We start from the raw sequence: 24,219 nt of genomic DNA, 5'->3' as shown, positions 1-24,219 counted from the left end.
GTGGCAAATTCTATCACCAAGTGTCTCTCCAGTCCCCAGATTGATTTTTCAAGAACTTTGCTTTTTTTCTTAAAACCCAAACGAACAAACAAGAAAAAAACTATTTTGTGTGTGTATGTGAGTGGTGTGTGTAGTGTGTGTGTCTGATTGTCTGTTGTGTGTATGTGTTGCTAGAGATAGAACCCAGAAGGTGCCCCCTTTTTAGAAGGCCTCCTACTGTAGTGTCTTGAGATGAGCTGGATGATGACATTAGAGGACTGGGGAGTGTGTTTTCTCTGCTGAAACTATTAGAGAAATCTGAGGGAAAGTACAGTGATGTCTCTGAGTGTGTATGAGGCATTCAGATTCAGGAGGGAGCAGATTTGACTTCTCTGACTGCATCTAGAAGGCCACTCTAGACTTTGAAGGGACAATGACAGGTAAGGACAATATAGCTGCCAGCAGTGTGAACCTTTGAAAATGCAGCAGGCTTTGAACAAAAGACATTGCATTATGGCCCTGCCCCATGTTCCTGGGGAAGAAATGAACATAAGTATGTTCACTGTTCCGGCATAGGACTCTGCAGGTCCTTCCCTGGTCTCATGTATCAGACACACAGAGTGAGTGAGAACACCCTGTGGAGCTCAGTCCTGCTCCTGGTGTTACCATTTCCTGAGAAACCTGGAATACAGAGATTAAACCTGACGTTCTAACAGCAGGTGGCACAGCCAGGCACTCCACTCTACTATTAAAGTGTCTTGTGCTTCTCTCAGCTGTTTCCTGATTTCAGATGAGGAGAGGGAGGCTTAGAGAAGTGAGTTTGCCGAGCACACACTCCAGTGTTCTGCCATGTGGCTATGTGGACAGAGTGTGCCTGTCTGTGTGCCCAGGAGACTGTAGGAAGGAAGTTTTAATAGGTGGAGATTGAACGTTTTCTTTTCCAAGACCCCTTACCTGACAGAATTTTACCCTAAAGCCTTTTGATTCATTTACTTAATTACTTGTTTGTTTATTTTTAAGAGACAGAGTCTCTCTGCAAAGCCCTGGCTGTCCTGAAATTCACCGTGTAGACCAGGCTGGCCTCAGAGAATTGAACTCAAAAAGATCCACTGTCTGTTTCCCTAGTGCTGGGATTAAAGGAGGTGCCACTACCCCAGCCACCTCTAGGCTTTCCTATAAAGTCAGTATAGAACTCCATGATCAGAAAGGATGGTGGTGTTTTTTTTTTTTTTTTTTTCCCCAGTTTCCTTTCAGTTGTGCCAAAGAAACCTAATATTCACTCTGCTGTTGTAAAACGTGGGGGCAGGGATCCTACCACTTGAGAGGAAGCCTCGAGGTGACAGCTGTTCTGTTGCTAGAAGTGGAAAGGAGCTGGGGCTGTCCTCTGCTTCCTGCAGTCAGTGCCCCTGACCCCTCTGGGCATCGTTGGTGCACGACGCCGGGAGAGAACTGCCCTTAGGTAGGGGGTCTGAGCTTTTCTGGAGACTCAGGCTCCTATGTAGAGACCAACACTGCTTTCCACCAGGGCAGAGGGTGGTTTTCCCTTCGTGCGTCCTGCATTTCTATTTTAAAATGGAGCTAACACATTGATAACTGAATTCCTCCTGACCTCCAATCCAACAACAAAATAAGTTGGGACCCAAAGCAGTGTCAGTTTTCAATCCTTGAAAGGCAGTGATGATCTGCCATCTGGCTGTAAGAGTAGCAGCAGGACTGACAAAAAGCTCTGTCATCCACAGTGTCTGACCCAAGGCAAATTGAACACTTCATTATGTGTTACTATGGTCAGAATGGTTTTCTCCTGCCTCAGTTTCCTGAGTGCTGGGGATTACGTGTGACCTGCCTGCCACACTGTACAGTGAGTCCTCTCCTCTCCCATTTCCTTACCTCCCCCTTAGCCCGCCCGCCCTCCCTCCCTCCCTCCCTCCCTCCCTCCCTCCCTCCCTCCCTCCCTCCAGTCCTCTCTTGCTGTCTTTTGTTTGCTGCTGCTGTTTATCCTGACTAGTAGGCACTGTCAGCATGTGTGTTGGTTGAGTGTGTGTGGTGGGAAGGAGAGCCTCCCAGACTGGGTCTTACCCCTGGCTCCTGATGTGGGCAGGGGTGTTCCTTTGTGTGGCAGTTTCTGGACATTGAAAAGCATAGTCCCTACATGAGGTTTTGGGGAGGGAAAGGAGGAGAGAGACACACAGTGTGGGCTGCAGAGGAACAGAGAGGTAGGGGCCCACTGAATCGAAAGGTTCTTCAGGCAAGAGAGTTATTAGCTCATAGCCAGCATGCAGGGGCCTGAAGTATAAGATGCTTCATTCCTGTCAGACAAAGCAGGATGTCCACCTTCAAAGGCAAAGAGGAGGTACTGAGCTGTGGGGAAGCAGGTATAGTTAATGTGTGACCTATACTGTGTGACAGAGGCAGGGGAGTGAGGCATGTGTAACTCGGGCACGTGATGGGTCATGTTTTGTCTGGGTAGGGACTCAGTGTAGCCCATGCAGGTAATAGTAGTAAGGATGCTTACACACTCACCCCCCTACCCCCAGCGACAGCAAGGGGTGAGCGTATTTATTCCTTGCTTAAAGTCCTCCTGGGCCTGAGTTCTCTAAGTACTGCATAAGGTTACTGTGGGGTTTCAGTGAGCTAATTTGTGTCAAGTTTAGAATAGTTACTGGTATAGCATGAACATTCAAATTAGGTTTTAAATTCAGATTCTGGCTACTTTTACTATTTTTTTTCCATTAGAAAACAAAACCTTTATGTGCCTGGCTATGTATGCCATATATGTGTAGGTGCCCTCAGACTGATCCCTGAAGCTGGAGTTGTAACTTGTGAGCTGCCATGTGGGTGCTGAGAACGGAACTTGGGTTCTTTGTAAGAGTAGGACTTGCTCTTAACTGCTGAGCTGCTTGCCAGCCTCTGCTCCTGTGTTCTTACTCTCATTGAGGGTACTGTCTTCTTTCTCCCGCATTATTATAGTTGCTTTGTAGATGCTAGCCTTACTATGGTTTATTTTAACACACCAGCCAAAGGGGTAGCGATTCTCTTAAAACCATTCATCTCCAGTGGCTTCCCTTAGGCCCTTGTTTTCTATACTTCCTCCCCACTCTCCCACCCTCCCTCTACCTCCGATCTGCTCTTCTGTCCCTCCCTCTCCTCTCTGTGCTCTACCCTCCTGGGTTTTGTTATTACTGGACAAATTGGGTGTAGTTCCAAGGCCTTAGGGCTCTTGCCCTTGTTCCTCACCCTCCGTAAACTCTCTGCTTACATGCTTGCACATCTTACTGATCTGACCTAATCCTGGCTCAGAACCACCACACTCTGAGCCTACTCTGATCATCCTATCTAAAATTAGACAACTACTCCAGGCTCGATCTGTGTCCCTGTCTACCCCTCCCTCAGGCTGTGTCAGCACACAGTTAACGATTGTTTCGACCTTGGTTATTGATTTATTATTCTGTAGCTCTCCTTCCTAGAATCTGAGCTTCATGGTGCCAGATTTTCATCTTTCCATCTGTTGTATTCTCAGCTAGAATTAATGCCTGGCTTGAATAGGTACTCAGGACATAGTTGAGTAACTTATATATGCATATAGGATTCTCTCTCTCTCTCTCTCTCTCTCTTTTTTAGTATAGAATAAGAGTTTATTTAGGGCATGGGGAGGGGAGTTGAGGGGTAGTAGTGACAGAGAAAGGCAGAAAGAGAGAGACGGGGTGGGGGGGAGAGAGAGAGAGAGAGAGAGAGAGAGAGAGAGAGAGAGTGTGAGAGTGTGTGTGTGTGTGTGTAGGAGTAGAGGCCAGCCATGAGCATATGGAGAGAAGGAGAAGCAGGGGAGAGAGTGGGGATAGGGGAGAGAGTGAGGGAGCAAGAGGAGAGGGGAAGAGCATAGGACTTCGTTTGAAGGCCAGACGCACACAGTCACTGCTGGAAGGAATATGTTTGCTCTGGTCAGTATGAAGACATGGCTGTATGTTTTGGTTTGTGCTCTAAGGAACCTCAATGTTTTCCTTTGCTAGAGATGTGCAGTCTTACTACGTCTTTGTGAGCTCGTGGATGATGAAGATGGAGTCTATGTTATCTAAAGAGCAGAGGATGGATACATTTGCTGAAGACCTCACCAACAGATGTAATGTTTTCATACAGGTAGTTGTGTGTTCTTACTTAGAATATTTTTGGGTGTAATTTCAAATTTGTGAATTTAATTTATAGAGGTTACATGGCCACAACTGTGAAAAGGAGGGTTATGTTTTATATATAAACAACATGAGGAGCTGCAGAGACAGCTCGGGGTGAGAGCCCTTCTCTTGCAAAGATCCCAAGTTTGATTCCCAGGGATTCAGGGATTCAGTGCCTCTGGCTCCGAGGGCAAGTGCACTTAGGTTTATGAAAGGAGCGGTCCTGAAGAGCTCACTTGACCGCAGCGCCCTTACCTGCTTGCCAGTGCTCCTGTGGGCTGTCTTGAAAGATACTTTTATATGTGAGGATATCTTTTTATCTTTAATTTTAAAAAACATTACATGTATTTAGTGGGGAGAGAGTGTGTGCATGTGAGTGAGTGTGACTGTGTGCTTGTGCGCATGCATGCATACAGGTATGCATGTACATGTGAGTGCTTGCACTCAAGGGGGCCATGGTACCAGTGTGAAAATCAGAGGACCAGCTTGTGAAGTCGGTTCTCTTCTCTACCACTTGGGTCCCAGGGATTGAACTCAGGTTGATAGGCTTGGCAACAAGAACCCTTGCCTACTGAGCCACCTTGCCAGTCCCTACCTCAGGTAAGGTAATTTACTATTTGAAACGGGCAGGGACCTGGCTTGTGCAGCTTTGGCAAATATCCCCTGGTTAAAGAGGATAGTGTGCCTTTGTTAGTGTAGCGTTTAGACATGGCAGGATTTTACTAATTGTTTGGTCTATAGTCTCTAATAACTGAGAGTTCAGTGAGAGTGTCCCACCATTATTTGTGGGCTTATTTACAAATAACATCTTTATAGTTCTATCAGGTTTTGATTTCTGTAGTGTGGTGTTAAGTACAGAGTGTTTAGAGTTATTGCGGTTCTGCTTGGGAACTGGGAGCTGGAGCGATCCTGAGCAGAAAGCCTTGGTGTCTGCTTTGGACACCAGCCGCCCCCAGGAAGTAGCCGTGCTGTCGGTCTCTGAGTGCTTTCTGTTGGAGAGCACTGGTGTCTGGTACTGACACGGTTGCACAGTGTTTGCTTCAGCTAATGTCTACACAGTGTGTCTTTACTGAACCTCACATGCAGCCTTTGTATCTTCTTGCATGGAATGTGTGTCTTCTGTAAACAGTGTATGTTTTTCCTCAATCTGGTTTTATTTCATTTGTGAGTGAGAGAGTGAGTGTCCTGGAGTGGATGCTCTTGGTTCTGTGGCTCTGTGGAGCATGTAGTAGATGTGTGACTCAGTCACTCTTCACCTTACTTTTTGAGATAGTCTTTCACTGAACCTGGAGCCGCTGACGAGCAAGTCCCTTTGGAGATGCCTGTCTCTCTGGGCTGGGTTGGTTTATAGATACGCACCTCTGTGCCTCGCTTTTTAAATGGGTCTAGCGATCTGAACTTAGTCACTGTACTTGCATAGTGAACATGTCGCCCATTGAGCTGTTTCCTTAGTGGCCATCTTTGTCTTCTCACAGGGCTGTGAGCTGGTTTCTGCGTTGTTGCCTGTGTTTCTGACAGAAGCCTCTGAGGCGGAGGCTGTGGAGAAGCAGTTTCAGTCTCTCTGCTCTAGGTCTCCCCTAGGTCTTGACCACTTGTTTCCTCATTTTCTTGTGAGCTCTTCGATGCCTTCTCGAGAGTTTTGAGGAGTGTTACCTAGCTTTTCTAATGGTTCATAATAGGAAAAGTCATCTATATTATGTATTCTGTCCTTAACAGTGAAGATGAACAGGTTGTTAATGGCACGAGGAGTTACACACTTGAAGGCTACCACCAAAGGCTTCTCTTTCTTGCCCACCTTTGACGTTTGCTGTTTCTTGTTCTGCTTTTAGCTTTCCCATGTGCACAAAAGTGTAGTCTAATGTGATAATTCTCTAGCTGACAAGGGAGAACTAGAGTATGCCACAAGCCTTAGTCTTGTGCCACCTTCTCAGGACACTTCCTCCATTACATTCCTTCATTCTCTAAGTCAAGCACATCTCTTCAACACAGCTGTTGAAAGGAAAATTGCCACTGTGTGTACACTCTGCTAGTCAGAAATAGTCAATCCTGTGGTTAGGAAACAGGCTAGCTGGCAGTAACCAAGTTAACCAGAAGACACAAAGAGAAGATCCAAATAAATACGAGTAGACATGAAGGGAGGATTACAACAGACACTGAGGAAATTCAGAGACTCATAAGACAGACTTAACCTGCAGAGTAGTAGGATATAAAGTCAGTCCACAGAAGTCAGCAGGCTTTCTACATACAAATGGCAGACAGTGAAAGTCAGGAAACACTGTGCTTTATAATAGCTTCAAAAATATGTGTATCTTGGGATAACTCTAACCCAACAAGTGAAAGACTTATACAATAAAAACTTTGGGAGTGAAGAAAAGAAATTGAAGATACCACAAGATGGAAAGACCACCATCCTTTTGGATTAATAGTATGAAAATGGCCATTTTACCAAAAGCAATCTTTAGATTCAATATAATTCCCATCAAAATATCAACACAGTTCTAAGTAGAAATTGAACAAAACAATCTTCAACTGCATATGGACAGACAAAAAACGGTTAAAACAATCCAAAATAATAAAAGAACTGCCAGATGTATGATCATCCCAGTTGTCAAGTTGTACTGTGTAGAGCTATGATAATAAAAACGGCGCATGGTATTGGCCTAAAGACATACACATTATCAGTGGAGTCAATTGAAGACCCACACACATACCTTTCCTGTGGACACTTCATTTGAACAAAAAAGTCAGAAATGGACACTGGAGAAAAGACAGTACCTTCAGCTCATATTGGTGCTAGTCAAACAATGTAGAAGTCTTGTAGAAGAACAAAATAGATCCATTTCTGTCATCCTGCACAAAACCCAGCTATAAACCAAGGGTCTCAACATAAGGGCAGCTTCCTGAATCTGACAGGAAAGGAAGTAAGAATAGTCTTGAACTCATTGGCACAGGAAGGATTTTCTCAACAGGACAGTGGTAGCATAAGCCCAAAGACCAGTAATTAATAAATGGGACCCCATGAAACTGAGAAGTTCCGGGACTGCAAAGGGCACTTGTCATTTTGGCAGAGTGACAGCCTAAAGAATTGGAAAATTTCGGGGTTGGGGATTTAGCTCAGTGGTAGAGCGCTTGCCTAGCAAGCGCAAGGCTCTGGTATTGGTCCTCAGCCCCGGGGGGAAAAAAAAAAAGAGGGGTTGGGGATTTAGCTCAGTGGTAGAGCGCTTGCCTAGCAAGTGCGTGGCCCTGGGTTCGGTCCCCAGCTCCGAAAAAAAAGAACCAAAAAAAAAAAAAAAAAAAGAATTGGAAAACATCTTTACCAATTGCAAATCCGATAGAAGGTTAATATCTAAAATCCATAAAGACTAAGAAAACTGAGCATCAAGAAAACAATAACCCAGGTAAATGGAGTAAAGACCTAAGTAGGCACAGATGGCTGAGAAACATCCTTCACCATCAGGGAAATAGAAACGGCAGCTACTTTGAGATTTCTTTCCTCTTATCCCACTCAGAATGGCCAAGATAATAAAACAAATGCCAGCTCGTGCTGTTGAGCATGCAGGGAAAGGAGAACATTCATTCACTGTAGATGGGAGTGCAAACTTTACAGCCCCTCTGGAAACCAGCGTGCTTCCTCAGGAAGCTGGAGTCAACCAACCCGGAGATCCAGCTACACTGCTCTTGGGATTAGGACTCTGCATCCTACTACAGAGATGCCCACTCATCCATGTTCATTGCCGCTCTGTTCCTGACAGCCAGAACTTGGAAACACCGTAGATGTCCCTCAGTAGAAGAACGGATAGTGGAAATGTTGTACATTTATACAGTGGAATATTGCTCAGCTCTTAAAAATGAAATTATGAAATTTGTAGATAAGTTCGTGGATGGAGCTAGTAGAAAAGAACATTCTGAGTGAGGTAACCCAGACCCTTAGAAGATGAGTGCTGTATATTTTCTCTTACATTTATTTGATGCTGGCTTTTAAAATTCTGGAATGTGTTCTGCAGTCTGAATAACCAAGAGGCCAGGTACCAGGGGGGAGGAGGCTCTCCCAAGGAAGGGAAAAATAGAATGTAGTGTTATGGATGGATAAAGAGGATACTAGACTAGGAGAGTTAGTGGGGGACTGTGGCATCACACATAAGACCAGCACAGTTTCCAGCCAGAGGGGGTTTCAGCAGTGAGATGGGAAAGTGGAGACAGGATCCCAGCTCTAATCACTTGCTATTGATACCTGCCGGCAACCACACTTCAGGGCAGGGCCCATGTCCATCCAGGAGCTGTTGGCCAATATAAGACAGATTCCATGTTTTTATATATGTACGTATTTGACCCCTCCCCCTGTTTTTGTTTTATTGGACTTTGCTTTTGTGTGTGTGTGTGTGTGTGTGTGTGTGTGTGTGTGTGTGTGTGTGTGTGTGTGTGCGCGCTGTTTTTGTTGTTTTAATTTAAAGGAGAGAACAAAGTTGGGTAGGTAGTAAGGTAGCGAGGATCTGTGGAGATTTAGGGGAGGGGAAAACATCAAAATACTGTATCAAATTTGTTTTTATTTAAAAAGAAACTAAAGAAAAATATATATTGATATGTATGTGGTTTTAAACCCTTTGGAGCTTTAAGTGAAAATATGTGAGGGGCTGAAAAAAATGACCCAGCAGTTAAAAGAGCTTGTTACTTTTCCAGAGGGTTTGAGTTCAGATTTCACCACCGGCACTGGCAGCTCACAACCATCCATACTTCAGTTCCAGCAGATCCAGTGGCCTCCATGTGCACGCTCACACACACACACACACACACACACACACACCCTATCCATCATCTTGTTTACTATTTAGTCTTCCTGGAGTTCAGAAGAGTTAGAAAATACTTTTAAGCAGCAAAATAATTACGTGCTCCTTCATGAAAGAAGGGGATGAGAGAATGTGTTCTAGTTCTTGGGCGAGATGGAGAGAAAGCTGACGAGAGACAGATAACAGGTGGACTGTGGGAATTGGGCTAGGCCCCTGGTTCTCCACCTGCCGAGCTGTGTGCTCCTCCTGTTACGGTGACCCACAACTATAACAGGATTTTGTTGCTAGTGCCTAACTGATTTTCTACTGTTACAAAGCATGATGTAAATATCTGACCCGCAGATTGAGAGCTGCAGGCCTGGGCGGAGAGGAGGAATGCGATTAGCTTGGTGCTCAGAACTTCCTTTGCATGTCTGCGTTGTTCAAGGAAGCAACTCCCCAGTTTTCAGTTTTCCTTAGTCCTGCTCTCAGTATCAGCAGATGGGATCTCTTGTCTCCTCAGCAGTTAAGGGGAGGATGAGTTATTAGGTATTTCACTGGCATTTAACACACCATTTTGCTGGAGAGGTTTTCATTTTCTTTAAGTGAATAGCTTTTTAAAAGCCAGGAAATGTGTAAATGTCTAGTATTTGATAGTTCAGGAAATTATTAAGGGCTTCTTTGAAGCTCACAGTGTTGTCAGGAGTAGTATTTCTAACTCTTTAAGAACTGACTTTAAGGGCTGGAGAGATGGCTCAGCCGTTAAAGGCTAGGCTCACAACCAAAAATATAAGAACTGACTTTAAAAGGGACATTGAGCGTTTGGAGAGATGAGTCAGAGGTGAAGAGTACTAGGCACTAATCCAGAGTATCCATGTTTAATCCAGCAGCACAGAACTGCCTCTAACATGGGTTCCGAGAGACCCAACACCCACTTCTGGTCTCAGGAACTGCGTTCACGTGTTGGGCAGACATACATGCAATATAATACCCTTACCATAAAAATAATAAATAAGAGACTTAGAAGTACTGGCTATTGGCATGCTTAGCATATGGGGAACAAGGTCTGAATGAAATCTGTGATTCCATTGTTCCTTTTCTTCTGTAGGGCTTCTTATATGCATATAGTATTAGCACCATTATAAAGACCACGATGAACCTCTACATGTCCATGCAGAAGCCTATGACCAGAACCTCCGTGAAGGCGCTGTGCAGGCTCATTGAGCTTCTCAAGGTGAGGTAGTGCTGTTTCGCTTTGTCACCGGGACTTGGGACATGACCTCAGCTACAGTAGGGTGCTTTTGGGGATTGGGTGAGGGGGTTTATTTTCTGGTCACATCAGAACACAAGCTTAGAAGAAAGTGAACTTAAAATTGAAAACAACTCATGCTTGACTAATACAGGTGCTGCCGTATACAGCTGTGCGTGTTGACAGCTCAACTCAGCCTGGTTCATCTTAAATGTGCTCAGATTGGTTCCCTGGTCTAATCAGTGCATTAGCCAACAGTCAAGGAAACCATCTAACCCTAAGCCTAGCTTGTTGTGAAGCCCTGGGTACCCTTTGTAAGTTACTGAAAGCTCTCTTGGAAGTGAAACTGTGTGGATCTGCATTCATTATGCCCCTGTAAAGTTGAAAGAGAGAGGTGACTGACCATCTGTGGGTTTAAACTCTGTTAGCAGCCAAGCTCATGAGAAGAAGGGAGAGTTAGCTTTAGTGTTGTCAGTAATTGTTTTAGTCACAGAAGGGTTACAAAGCAAGTTGCATGAATTGAAAAATTTTGTGCTAAAATACCCAGTATTTACAAGTGTTCACATGCAAATGAGGTCAGTTTATGTGACACTGTTGATTGTAGTTTAAAGAAAGCACTGGGGTCTTGTGGGTAAACAGTGGACTGATAGATTCAGATGACTTCACAGGGAGTATACTTATTGGAATGTAAAATGGTTTTTAGTATAACTCCTTGTAGGTAGGAGAGCCCAGCTATGAAATTAAGACTCAGATTTGCTGGTAAGTTTCCAGTAATCATGTACTTTGGACTTTCTTTATTCTTTTTTTTTCCCCCTTCTGGAGCTGAGGACCAAACCCAAGGCCTTGTGCTTGCCAGGCAAGTGCTCTACCACTGAGCCAAATCCCCAACCCCTTACTTTGGACTTTCTTAAAACTAACTTCCTTCCTTCCTTCCTTCCTTCCTTCCTTCCTTCCTTCCTTCCTTCCTTCCTTCCTGTATTACCAAGTATTTTTTTGTTTTTCTTTGAGATAGGGCCTCACTGTACATCATTGTCTTGGTTAGGGTTACTATTGCTGTGATGAAAACATTCTGACCCAAAACATCCTGGGGAGGAAAGAGTTCATTTTACTTAAAGTTCCATATGGTAATCATCATTAAAAGCGTGAGGGTAGAAACTCACACAGAGCAGGAATTTGGAACAGGAGCTGATGCAGAGGCCATGGAGCAGTGCTGCTTACTGGCTTACTCTGCCTGCTTATAGAAGCCAGGACACCCTGAGGGATGGCACCACCCACAGCAGACTGGGCCCTCCTCATCCATCACCAGTTTCTTAACTGCTGGGTCTTTTGGACGCATCTTTTCAGTTAAGGTTCTCTTTCAGCCGAGTCTGACTTGAGTCAGGGTCATATAAACCTAGCCAGCACCCTAGGTTATCTTTCAGTCATAGCAGTTCCCCTGCCTTTTCTGGATGCAGGGATTACAGGCCTCTTCCTCTGTACCTGCCATTAAGCCAGCCAGTCAGCACAAGTTGTTTGGACCATTTTTAATAATTTGCACCTAATTGTTAATGATAATGAATTTTTATTTATTTACTGTATTTCTGTTTGAAAAACCTATTTGTACTTTTGGGGAGGGTTTGGTTCTATTGATTGTGTAAAAAATCTTTGATTTATTTGAAATTTGGAATGTTTGTAGAAAAGAATCTTTCATTTAGTATATACCATATTTTTATTTTATTTTTTAATGGCTTTTGACAAGTACAGGTGCTTAATTTTAATGCAGTTGAATTTTCCAGCATAATGCTTTGTGTGTGTGTCTGTGTGTCTGTCTTTGTGTATAAGGGTGACTGTGTGGAGGCCAGCAGTCAAGCTCAGAATCTGATTCTTTGAAGCTATGTATGTACTTTGTGGTTTGAGACAGGGTTCTGGAGTTTACCAGTGAGGCTAGCAAGCTCCAGGGACCCGTCTGTCTTCTGGACACTGGGGAGATAAGCGTGTGTCACCATGCTTGGCTGGTTTAATGTAGGTATGGGAAATCAGACTTGCTTCTTCATGTCTGTGAAGCAAGCAAGCGCTTAAAGACCAAACCGTCTCTGCAGCCCCGAGTGGTGCATTTTGGTTGGGGAGAGAGAGAGAGAGGAAGAGGGAGAAGAGGGAGAAGGAGAGGGAGAGGGAGTGTGTGAGAGTCCATGTGTCTGTGTCTTTATTCTCCTCTAGTCTCATTTACTAAATTCCTTCCTTTCTTAGGCTCATGAAGGTTTTCTTTAACAATTACGATTTTGCTGTAAGTTTTGTTACTTTTTGCAAAGTCACTTTTATTTCTTTTAGGCGGTAGAGCATATGTTCCACAGGAGAAGCATGGTTGTTGCGGACTCGGTGTCACATATAACACAGCACCTTCAGCATCAGGCTCTTAACTCTATCTCTGTAGCCAAGGTACGCAGATTGTGATGTGCGCAGCGGAATTAAGGGATCATGCAATCCCACGTTATCTGCATTTCCTGGGTTAGCTTCTGTTCTGCTCCTGCCAGATGGGTTATTTCTGTAGTGCTCTATCCACTGCATTTTGTAATCTTTATAATTAGCAGAATTGTAGTCTGAAAAACTGTCATGCTTGACTAATGCAGGCACTATCTTGTTTAAGAGCGCGTACTGACAGTGGGAACTCAGCCTGGCTCCCTGTAATCAGTGTATTAGCCGACAGTCAGGGAAACCATCTAACCCAGAGCCTAACTTGTTGTGAAGCCCCAGGTGCCCCATGTAACTCACTGAAAAACCCACCAGCTGCTAATCTCAGTAGAAGGAAGGGACTTTTTTTTTTAAATGATTTATTATATTTTATGAGTATACTGTAGCTGACACACCAGAAGAGGGCATCAGATCCCATTACAGATAGTTGTGAGCCACCATGTGGTTGCTGGGAATTGAACTTAGGACCTCTGGAAGAGCAGACAGTGCTCTTAACCACTGAGCCATCTCTCCAGCCCTGGAAGGGAAAGGTTTTGACCCCTTATTTTTAGAATTTTTTTTCTAGTTAGATTGATGTGAGTGTGAAAGTAAGCCCGCTGTGTTTGCTCTGAGAGACAGTTAGAGAGGCTAAGTTCAGAATAGTGGGGAAAGTGTTTTTCTCTGCTGTCTGGAGCTAGGCCATAGAAAACAGAATAGAGACTTTTTTTCTTTTGAAACTTAACGATGTTAGACTCAAAACTAATGCTTCTGTGTTTCATCTTTAAGAAAAGAGTAATTTCAGACAAGAAATACAGTGAACAGCGTCTTGATGTGCTGTCTGCTCTTGTTTTGGCTGAGAACACCTTAAATGGACCAAGCACCAAACAACGACGACTTGTTGTTTCTTTGGCGTTGAGTGTTGGCACGCAAATGGTAAGTTTATTGCTCTTCTTAAAGGAATCAGCATGAAGGTCTGAGGTTCACAGGTCATTTATTAGCCCAGGAGACTTGGCCTTGTGGTGATACACTTTTGTGTTTTCTCTTCCTGCTAATAGAAAACATTCAAAGATGAAGAACTCTTTCCCCTGCAAGTTGTCATGAAAAAACTCGATCTTATCAGTGAACTGAGGGAACGGTAAGTGGAGCTGGGTATGTGATAGTCAAGGGCCTGGGGCAATAGGACAGTAGTTCCCTCCCCCTCTCCCCCTGCTCCCCCCCTCCCTCCCCAACCCTGTTCACTCCTGATCTCCATTTGTTGTGGGGCCCAGGCTGGTCCTGCAGCGCTGAGGTCACAGGCCTGTTTCCACATTCCCTTTGGTTTCTCTTTGGCACAGCCAGAGTAGGGAGAGATCCACAGGGCACTAAAGTTCCTCTCTGTAACTCTTGTAATGTGACCAGCAGGAGACTGACTACAGCCTTGTCCTGTCTTAGCTTTGTTTTCACAGGAACTGTGAGTCCCCTGGAAGGCTTTGCATGACACAGAGCAGCTCCCCTCAGGGTACCTGGCAGATGTGGTCTCCACTCCATTGTTGTAGTGGTGTAGTAATGTCGGGTGGAGTGGCTGAGCGAATATAACGTGAGGAAGTTAGACCTCTCCCTCAGTACGGAAGGTCATTCCTTTGTGTTATAGGGACGCTCATGTTGGTACCACTAATTACTTACTGCCTTGCATTGCAGAGTCCAAACACAGTGTGACTGTTGTTTTTTATACTGGCATCGCGCTGTCTTCCCGATTTATTTAGATGATGTCTATGAGAATGCTGTTGATGCAGCTAGATTACATGTAAGTACAGAGGAGTCTCACAGTAAACACCATCTCTGTTCCCTAGGTTTTAAGTAGGTCATTTGATTTCATAAACCATCATACAATTGCCCTGCAGTGATATCTCGAACAGCGTTATTGTGCATATCTAATCAAAGTTCATGTAGTCGGTGGTTAAATTGTATATCAGTAGTTATGAGTAAAGTTAGTCCTACTGGACTAGCCCTCTGCAGGCACTTATCCACTTATTCTCAGCTCACTTGCTTTGATCTTGCTCAGTAATTTTGGTAATTACTCGTTGGCAGGCTGCATGTTTCTCAGTTTCTCCGTGGAAGTAAGTATATTTGATGCACGTAGAGTAGAAGACTAGTGAGCGTTAGCTTCTCTTCTTTTTTGTGTGTACGCCTACATCGCATGTTTCAGGGTTTTAGGAAAATAAAGCAGTCATAGCAGAGTGATTTTTCCTTGAGGTCAGAGTTTTTGTATGTAGTTAGCCTTTGCAGTTTTGTTCAGAATTGTGGTTTTTCTAACCTCAGGTATGTTTTAATTACCTTCCTAGTACATGTTCAGTGCTTTACGAGACTGTGTACCTGCCATGATGCATTCAAGGCACTTAGAGTCCCATGAGCTGCTTCTGGATTGCTATGACAAGGAAATCATGGACATTTTAAATGAGGTAAGATTGTGTCTAGGATTGAAAGTTGAAGAGCTGTGCTTTGGGACAGCATTTGGATAGAAGTCTCAGCGAAGCTGACTTCACTGGGTCAGAAACTTAACAAACTTAGGTGTAATGGTGCATACTTAACAGTTCCAGCACTCGGGATTGAGGCAGGAGGATTGTGAGTTCCAGCCCCGACCCTTTCTCAAGACAACCCAAACCAGTTATTTATAAATTATTGTGTAAACCAAACAACTTTTGTTTGGAAGAGATGATTAGTAAATGAATAAACCTCCTAGCATCTGCCTGCTCAGTGCTGACGTTAGGAAAAGTTCTGTACACTCTTACTCCCTATTGGATTGCCCTTCTGGGTAATCAGACCTTGCAAATAAGAGGAAAATTTTTTATTTAAAAACAAAATATAGGTAATTGGCTAGTATATGGTACTCTGATAGATAAGCATAGATAACTTTAGTATGTTTGTGTGTGTTGGCTGTCTGTGCACCTATGCGATGGTGCAAGTGTTGGGTCAGAGAGCAAACTTGGGTATCTGTCCTTGTTTTGAGACAAGGTCTCTGTGTTGTTTACCACTGTAAAACCAGGCCAGCTGGTTCAGAGTTCTGAGGGATTTTCTCATCTCCTCTCTCACTCTGGCTAGATTACAAATCTAGCTAGGGCTACCGTGTTTGGCTTTAGGAGTATTCTGGGGATTTGAACTCGGATCTCACACTTGTCTACAAGTACTTTTAATCAACCAATCCATTTCTAGAGCCTTCATGATTTAAGAATATTTTTAGATTTGTTCTATTTGTATTTCTTTTGCCTGCATATATGTATGTGTACCACATACATGTAGCCCCTGTGATTTTTTTTTAATGATAATCATAAGGAAACCTATTCTCCTTTACTACATGTTGCAAGATTAATTTTTGCTGCTGCTTTTTATAAACTTAATGCTTTATATTACATAGTCATGTTCCTTATAGTGAAGCCATTGGTTGGCTGTTCATGAAAATTAAAATTAAATATTTATGAAAACGAAGTCTCAGTAATTTATCTGTCTCTTGGCTTTAAAAAAATTATTACACTTTTCAAACAAAAATAAAATTTTACCATTGAGAGGTTGGCATCTTAAGTCAAGAATCTAGTTGGTCAGTCTGGTCAGTGTACAGTGAGGGTTAAGGCATGTGCCCACGTGGAGGAGTGGTCTGCAGTGGGAGCCGTGGTAAACAGCTCAATTCCTTCCCAACAGCGTCTGCTGGATAAGCTGTGTAAGGAGACGGAGAAGGACTTGCGGCTCTCCGTGCACACTCACTTGAAGCTGGATGACCGGAACCCCTTCAAAGTGGGCAGAAAGGACTTGGCTCTGTTTTTCTCTCTGAACCCGATTCGGTTTTTCAACCGCTTCATTGACATTCGAGGTGAGTGTTTGCACATGTGTCCTGTGTGCCTTCTGACCTGTCAAACAGCAGCTGATTCTCAAGGGTTCCTGTTCATTCCTTGCTCTTTCTGTTGCCTCATTTTTATTTCTTAGCAAATTGCTGTGTAGCCCAGGTTGGCCAGGGACCCATCTGTAGCCCAGGTAGACCTCAGCCTCAGTTCTGCTCCAGCCTCTGAGTACTGAGATACAGGGCTCTTCTACCACACATAGTCCTTGCTTTGCTGTTACTGTTTTGTTTTGTTTTGTTTTTAAATATTTTGAAGGTTTTGCTCTCTAGCTGAGGCTGATTTTGAACTTGTGCTTCTCTTGCCTCAGCCCATTGAGTGTTGATACAACTATCTTATTTTAAAGAAAAAAATTTAATTTTAAAATCATGTGGCATTTGTTTTCTTTTTAACTTCATTTCTCTTTTACCATTCGTGAATCAAACATAGCAATTTGTGGGGTTTGTTTTCTTTTGTTTTTGTAGCTTATGTGACTCACTATCTAGATAAGACTTTCTACAATCTCACAACAGTAGCTCTTCATGATTGGGCCACTTACAGTGAAATGAGAAATTTGGCTACGCAGCGTTATGGGTTGGTTATGACAGAGGCACATCTTCCTAGCCAGACTCTGGAGCAGGTATGTTCAGTTTTATGGTATGGTCTGATATGCAACAGTATTAATTTAAGAAATGTTTTCTTGTCTGTCTGCCAGTCTGCCTGTCTGCCTGCCTGCCCGCCTATTAGACATCTATTTTATGTGTATGAGTATTTTGCCTATATGTATGCATCTGCACCATGTCAGTGCCTGGTGCATGCAGAGGTCAGAAAAGTGTCACATGTCTTGGACCTAGAGTGACTAAGGATTAACTATGGGTTCTGGGTCCAACACCAGTTGTTCATAAGAACAAGTGCTCTTAACCACTGAGATATATCTACATTCCCGTAATGTAGTTTTAAGAAATGTTTTGTTATATAAACCTTACATCTGTTGAGAGTAAAATATTAGATGGTACTATGGGCAAAATAGAAATTACCATTGCTTTCCTGAGTGAGTAGAGTTCCACTGAGCGTGTGAAGTAAGTACTAACACACACTTCAGGAATGTACTTAGTTAACTTCACAGAACCCTAAAAGGTATATACAAAGCTGGATTTTAAATGAGTGTAGTATGCGAACTTTATTATATTAGGAAAACAGCTAGCTATAGTTGCAAATTGCAAAGAAGCACTTGGTTTTGCTGATTTGTAATATGGAGTATTTCCTGAATGTAGCAATTTAGATTCTTGGTTATTCTGTGAGTAGTTCTCATAAAAATAATCTAGTTAATGTTTAAAAACCATTTATTCTGTCCCCAAATTTGACGATCATAATACCAGAGGAACAATAATACCTGTTGTATTTATGGGCTGTTTCCAGGATCATTTTGTGTATCCTTTAATCATTTATTTAAATATTAGTACATGTTTAGAGAGCGCTGGATAATCAGCTGTGTTTAAGGATTCAGTTATATGCTTACAGCCTAAGGGGAGATAAAACGTATGTGAAGGAAGTTTTAGGGTAGAGTATAGCAAAAGGTACAATACCAATGTGTATTGTGATGATACTTTGAGCACTAGGTAGAAAAGCTATAGAAGGTTTACCACTGAGAATCAGGGAAGCGTGTGAAGAAAGGAGGGTCTTAAAGAATAAAAGAGCTCAGGGCCTGACAAGAAAGTTCAGCAGTGAAAGTCCCTCTTTTCTTGCAGAGGAAGACCTAGGGTCCCAGCACCCACATGCTCCATGGGATCCAGCACCCTCTTCTGACCAGCACACACAAGTGGTGCACGGACATACACATTAAAAAAACAGAGAGAGAGAGAGAGAGAGAGAGAGAGAGAGAGAGAGAGAGAGGGGCAGAGGCAGGCAGATCATGAGTTCAAGGCCAGCCAGCAGCCAGGCCTACACAGAGAAATCCTGTCTTGAACAAAACAGAAAGATATGTTTATGTATATAAAATATGAATAATATAGTTTATTTAAAAACTGGTCTGGGAGCTGAGGAGGTGGCTCAGCAGTTGAGAGCATGTGGTGCTCCTGTAGAGGACCTGAGCTCAGTCTCTAACACCTACATCAGAAGGGTCACACACACCCACACCTTCATATGATTAAAAATAAACCAAATCTAAAAGGGATTTGGCGTAGTCAAAAAAAGCATAAACCTTTGAACTTAGAGTCCCTAAATCCTAGGGTTCTGTCTGCCTGACTTTGTTCTCTTTACATGGGTAATACCTAATGTTTTTGAGGATTACATGTGGAGAGTCGTTCTTGTTTAGTGCATTGTTACAGGTGTTCTCATGGTGTCTTTAAGTGCTTTTAGAGCACAGTTATTAGTTTACTTAGTAAGTAAGTGAAGAGAAGTGAAAGATGGCCAGGAAACAGTTGTGGCTCTGGGTCTTGTGATTTAAGTTTGTTTCTGTACAGATGGGGGATAAAATGCAAAGCAGCCAGGCCTTCTCAAGGAGGTGATTCTGGTTGTGTAAGTGGGGAGGGTTTGGGACTTTTAGTGGTACTTTTTAGGAGGTTTTGAAAAATAATGTAAAGTGTTGGTCAGCAGTGTAATCAGTAGGGTGTTGTATTGGTACACGTGTGGCTGATGGTGCTCAACTAATGGTCATGGGGTTTCTGTGTGGATTGTGTTGTAGGGACTCGACGTTCTGGAAATCATGAGAAACATTCACATATTTGTCTCTCGATACCTCTATAATCTCAATAATCAGGTGAGTGCACTTTTGTGTTGTGTTTTTAAGAAAGGATTTCACTCTGCAGTCCCAACTGCCCTAGAACTTACATGTAGCCTAGGTTGGCTTTGGGCCTCCATAGTGTTGGGATTACAGCGATATACTAGCATGCCCAACTCGGACAAAGCTTTAAGTGGGAATGGCTTCATTAATAGGACGGCCAAAAGACCAGGAGTTGATTTTTCAAAGGTGAACATTAGTAAAATGTGTAAAGCAGAGTAATTGTTTAGAATAATTTTTCCCTTGAGATAGGGCCTCACAGTGTAGCTTTGGCTAGCCTGGAACTCCTGTGCAGATCAGGGTGTGTTTGAACTCACAGAGCTTTGCTTGCCAGGGCTGGGATTAAAGGAGCACACCACTGGAACCGCAGTGGTTTAGACACCTGGTGGTTGTTTGCTGAGTGTGGTGATGTCATCTTAAATGGCTTTTCAATAAATTATCCTTAATGAAACAGATTTTAAACTTGTCTGGGTTACTCAACAGTGTTTGGAATGGGGTGTATTCTTAATGTTTATAAATGTGTTTGCATTGCAGATTTTTATTGAACGGACAAGCAACAATAAACATTTGAATACTATTAATATTCGACATATTGCTAATTCAATTCGAACACATGGGACAGGGATCATGAATACAACAGTAAGTATCTCTTTGCAGGTTTGGTGGGTAATAGACTCTTGTCAAATTTAGTACTTTGAAAAAAGAGTTTTTACAGACTATTTTGGTAAGCACACATTGCTTCCTGTTTATATCATACCTGAACTTCCATTTTTTCTGATGGCATAAATAAAACTATCTCTTGTTAACCTTGTGTTGGATGGGGTGGGCACTGTGATGGGAAAGGCAGCCATCTGAACCCTAGTTGTTAGCAGTGGAAGTCAGTACATTGTATGTGCCTGTGGGTTCTCAGGCTCTCTGAAAGTTACTTTGGAGATGAGTTATTGGGTCCGGTTTTTAAACTATATTTATAAATCTAATACTTGAATCTCAGCTCACCTCTCTCTTTTCTGAAGATTTGTGAATCTGGGTTGGGCCTTCATAGAGTCATGATCAAAAGTACATGCACTCTTCGCTTTTAGAAATTATGGCGGCTGAGATTTAATGATTTGATAGTGTATGTTTGTGTTGTCTGATAGTCTGCTGGGAAAGAGAAGACAAAGACTTCTAACATTGCAGCAGACACATTGCCTCGTGTGTGAAAGGCTTCACAGAGATAGATGTGTAACTGTTTATACTTTCCTCCAGCATCCTGCTGTTACATACTGTCCTTCCAGTCTGAAGATGAGTAATAAGGCATCTTACTGATGGAGGAACAGGGTGGCTAGTATTTAAGCCATTTCAGAAGTATATAAGGGAAGTCTAGAAAGTTCTGTGATTTGGGGCAGCAAAGAAACCATTTAAACATTTCATCTCCAATATAGATCAAACTTTATAAATAGTAGTACTTTTAGATCACTTTTTCTGTAACATTTATTTGAAATATATTAACTTTTTGTTTTTTAATTTTAATTTCATAGGTTAATTTTACCTACCAGTTTTTGAAAAAGAAGTTCTATATATTTAGCCAGTTTATGTATGATGAACATATCAAATCCAGATTGATTAAAGACATTCGGTTTTTCAGGGAGATCAAGGACCAAAATGATCACAAGGTATGCTATGTATTCTTGGTAGCCTAAATTCAGCTACTGCCTCATAATGACAGATGCTCATTTACACTGGGCTTTGGTACTGACCGTCTCTGCGGGCGTAGTCTTTGCATGAGTCTCCTGTGTCTGGCCACCTTGTCCCGTATAGCTCTTAATGTTCTCTGTAGGCTTACGCATACTGGAATATGAAAGGATCGTTGTAGCTCTGATTATTTTATTTTGCAATAATATACATATCATCTACCATCCTGTCATGTCTTCTCCCAGCTCCTTTTCTGGAGGTAGGCACTTTAGCGGTGTAGTATGAGCCCTTCCTAACTCTTGGCAGTAAACGAGTGTCTTCACACATTTACCCAGTGCTGCTCTCTACTGCAAAATAGAGCCGTCGTGTAACAGTTGGCATTGTGTGCTTGATGGCTGCACATGTCCCTGCCTAGTTGTTTTTTAAAAAGTTAGTCATAAAGGGGACTTATTTAACCCCCAACTCATGGGTATTTTAGTTTCTCCTCCTCTGTTCTTATGAGCAGAGCTACAGATAACATGTCTAATTGGAGACCATTTCTGAAAGAAAATACCCTGCAAAGAAATTTCTAGAATAGTGAATGAGAATGAGTACTTCAGATTTCTGGCACATGCTGTCTACACCCAGGGAACACTATACAGTTGTTTCCTACCAGTCTTTAGGAATGTTGTTTTACTGGGCTGGAGATGTAGCTTGCTTCTTGGAAGTGGGCTTGTCTACCGTGCCAGAGGCCCTGGGTTCAATCCCCAGAACCATAAGGAAAACAGCAGTGACCCTGAAATAAACAAAGAGCACCGGACACTGCCTTCATAAAGAGGATTCCGTTTCCTTTGCCGCCCCCCTCCTCCCCCTCCATCCTCCCGTGTAGGGTTCCCCAAAGTGAGGTGAGAGCTGTGGAGCTGTAGGAAGTTACCAGAGCAGAGGGAGACCGGGAACATGAGGAGCCTACACACTTCCGTGGCTCTGGATCGGTTTCCTGCTTATAGACCTGTGTGGATTGCACATCAGACTCATCCAGCCTTAGCCTTCTTGTACGATAGACCTCCGTGTATTACACTGTAGAAAAGTAACTAATGCGACAGTGCATCAGTAGAGAGGTGTAGTTGATGTCTTTTTACTGGGCTGGAAATTGCTAGTAAGCATGCTGCTATAGAGAAACTGTTGTCCTCACTACAGATGAACAGCACCTTCTCTAGTCCGTTAGCCACACTGTGAAAAAAGCTTTTTTCTTGTCTCTAAATTGATAATGTCAACTAGAAAATTTTGTTGTGTTTTGTGTTTTTGAGACAAGGTCTCATGTGAGGCTGGCCTCCTCACACATGCTATGTAGCCAAAGGGGGTCTTGAACTTTTGTTCTTCCTGCTTTCACCTCCCTAATGCTGGGATCATAGGTTTGTGCCAATAAGCCGAGCATTTTAAGCGCTTATATATTCCTATGGAAGGAAGGTGTTTATAAATTCCTTGTCAACAAGCCTATAGCAACTTGCTTACATATAAGGAACAAAGATGTCTAGGGGGCTTCGTTCTTTTTTCAGTCTGACAAGAGCAGTTAGGTGATAAGAGACTAATAATGGTGGTGGGGACTAAACTGAGTTTTTTTCCCCTTTAGCTAATTAATCCCAAAACAGCAGCAACAAAAGCATCGACCTAGAACACCAGTGGGTTCGTTGTTGTTAAACGGATTGGTCATTGATTGACCTTGAATACCAATGAGGTTTTATTATGTAGATTTGCCATTAGACTTGTTTTAAATCGTAATGAGAAACAAAATTAGAAAGGACAGTGATGCTGACATCAATTTAGTAAGAATTTTATGTTTTAAGGACCTAAAAATAGTCTTAAATTTATCTCTTTAGTATCCTTTTGATAGGGCAGAAAAGTTCAATCGCGGCATAAGAAAACTTGGAATCACTCCAGAGGGACAGAGCTACCTCGACCAGTTCAGGCAGCTCCTCAGTCAGATCGGTAAGTCACCCAAAGGCATCAGGAAATGCAAGTGCCAGGTTCTGATCACCATGAACAGGAGACAGCTCACGGAGTGTGGGAACACCTCTACTTGACTTCAGCCCACTTACTGAACTGTTGTGTAGACACTAGATAAGTTCTTAAGTAAAACTGGTTAAAACAAATTAGACATTCACTTAATAATTACCCCTCAAATTAACATTCACAATTAAGAATCAATGGTAAGTGGGGTTTCATGTAAATTTTATTACAGTTTAGATATTGATGTCATTTTGTACTTGTGTAGGATTTGTTGTGTTTTAGAAGCAGACGACTTCTGAAACACTGTGCATAATTTTTATAGGGAAAGATTGTGCTTAAAGCTCAGTGTTCTCTGAGCTGTTCACATGTGTAATCCCTGGTACTGCCGTCACACAAGCCTGTGACATACGCACAGAACCACCTTCTAAAGGTTCCAAAGTTGACTCTGAGAAACAAATGGTGCTGTTGACACTTGAGCCACCAGACCAGCATACGACAAGTCTTTTCAGCTCACTGCTGTCTACTGAAGTAGAAGCTACTGACATTTACTGAGCATGCTCTCGGCTGTGACTTTGCATATGCATGCATATATATATATATATGTGTGTGTGTATATATATATATGTGTGTGTGTATATATATATACATGTGTATATATATGTATACACACACACACACACACACACACACACACACACACACACGTACACACACATGTACATACACAGTATGTAACGTATTCTTTCCATTCACGTATCCTGGAGGGTCTAATGATGACAAATAAGTCTTAGATGCTGGGGGTACGGCAGTACGGAGTCTGCCTTTCAGAGTTTAGCGATGAGGAGGCTGACATACAGGTAGTGTCTCTATGTCTCTAGTTTGATCCAGGCCAGAGCTGACAGGTGGCAGAATATAGACTGGAGTTTGAGTAGCCTGATGAGGTTTCAGCCAGCCTCTGACATTTTAACCAGTCAATACTGATTGACACAGTCAAACTAAGTGTTTAATTTTTAAAAGATGCATGCTGCATATTTTTCAAAAGCCTGAACAGTTGGGACAGTCTAAGTGGATCATGAGTAATCCTGGCTGTGAAGCATTGATATCAACCTGCAGTGCTGTGAAGACTTACTGTCACCTTGTTACTTGGCCTGTTACTTTCTTCCAAATAATTTTAGTTCCATTATATATCGAATTCCTATTGTGATCCAAGACATGTTCGCTCTAGGGATGGGATAGGGAAGACATCAGATGTCATCATATGCAGCACAGGAGGCAGACAAATGTCCGTTAGCAAGTTCTGGATAAAATATAATGAGATTTTGAGGAATAGTCTGGAATAGACCAGGAGTGAAGCTAA

At 42.7% G+C, this 24,219-nt stretch overlaps 1 protein-coding gene across 10 annotated transcripts in view; it reads left to right on the top strand.

The window, feature by feature from the left end:
- Positions 1-24,219, top strand: part of Washc4 (WASH complex subunit 4) — a 52,485-nt gene that overhangs the window by 17,173 nt on the left and 11,093 nt on the right. For all 10 annotated transcript variants that reach the window (XR_015624011.1, XR_015624010.1, XR_015624009.1 and 7 more), the window contains 13 exon segments: positions 3,984-4,110; positions 10,014-10,139; positions 12,462-12,569; positions 13,368-13,514; positions 13,637-13,716; positions 14,259-14,364; positions 14,903-15,019; positions 16,254-16,422; positions 16,912-17,066; positions 19,110-19,184; positions 19,740-19,844; positions 20,723-20,857; positions 22,733-22,841. Coding sequence is in view for 3 of the 10 variants with exons in the window: in NM_001399772.1 (NP_001386701.1) it covers positions 3,984-4,110; positions 10,014-10,139; positions 12,462-12,569; positions 13,368-13,514; positions 13,637-13,716; positions 14,259-14,364; positions 14,903-15,019; positions 16,254-16,422; positions 16,912-17,066; positions 19,110-19,184; positions 19,740-19,844; positions 20,723-20,857; positions 22,733-22,841 (1,559 nt within the window). In the remaining 7 variants the exon portion in view is untranslated.

Source organism: Rattus norvegicus, chromosome 7 (genome assembly GCF_021556685.1).
Source record: "Rattus norvegicus strain SHRSP/BbbUtx chromosome 7, alternate assembly SHRSP_T2T, whole genome shotgun sequence".
Lineage (NCBI taxonomy): Eukaryota > Metazoa > Chordata > Mammalia > Rodentia > Muridae > Rattus > Rattus norvegicus.
The sequence above is the reverse complement of the archived record's forward strand: the minus strand, read 5'-3'. Positions and strand labels throughout refer to the sequence as shown.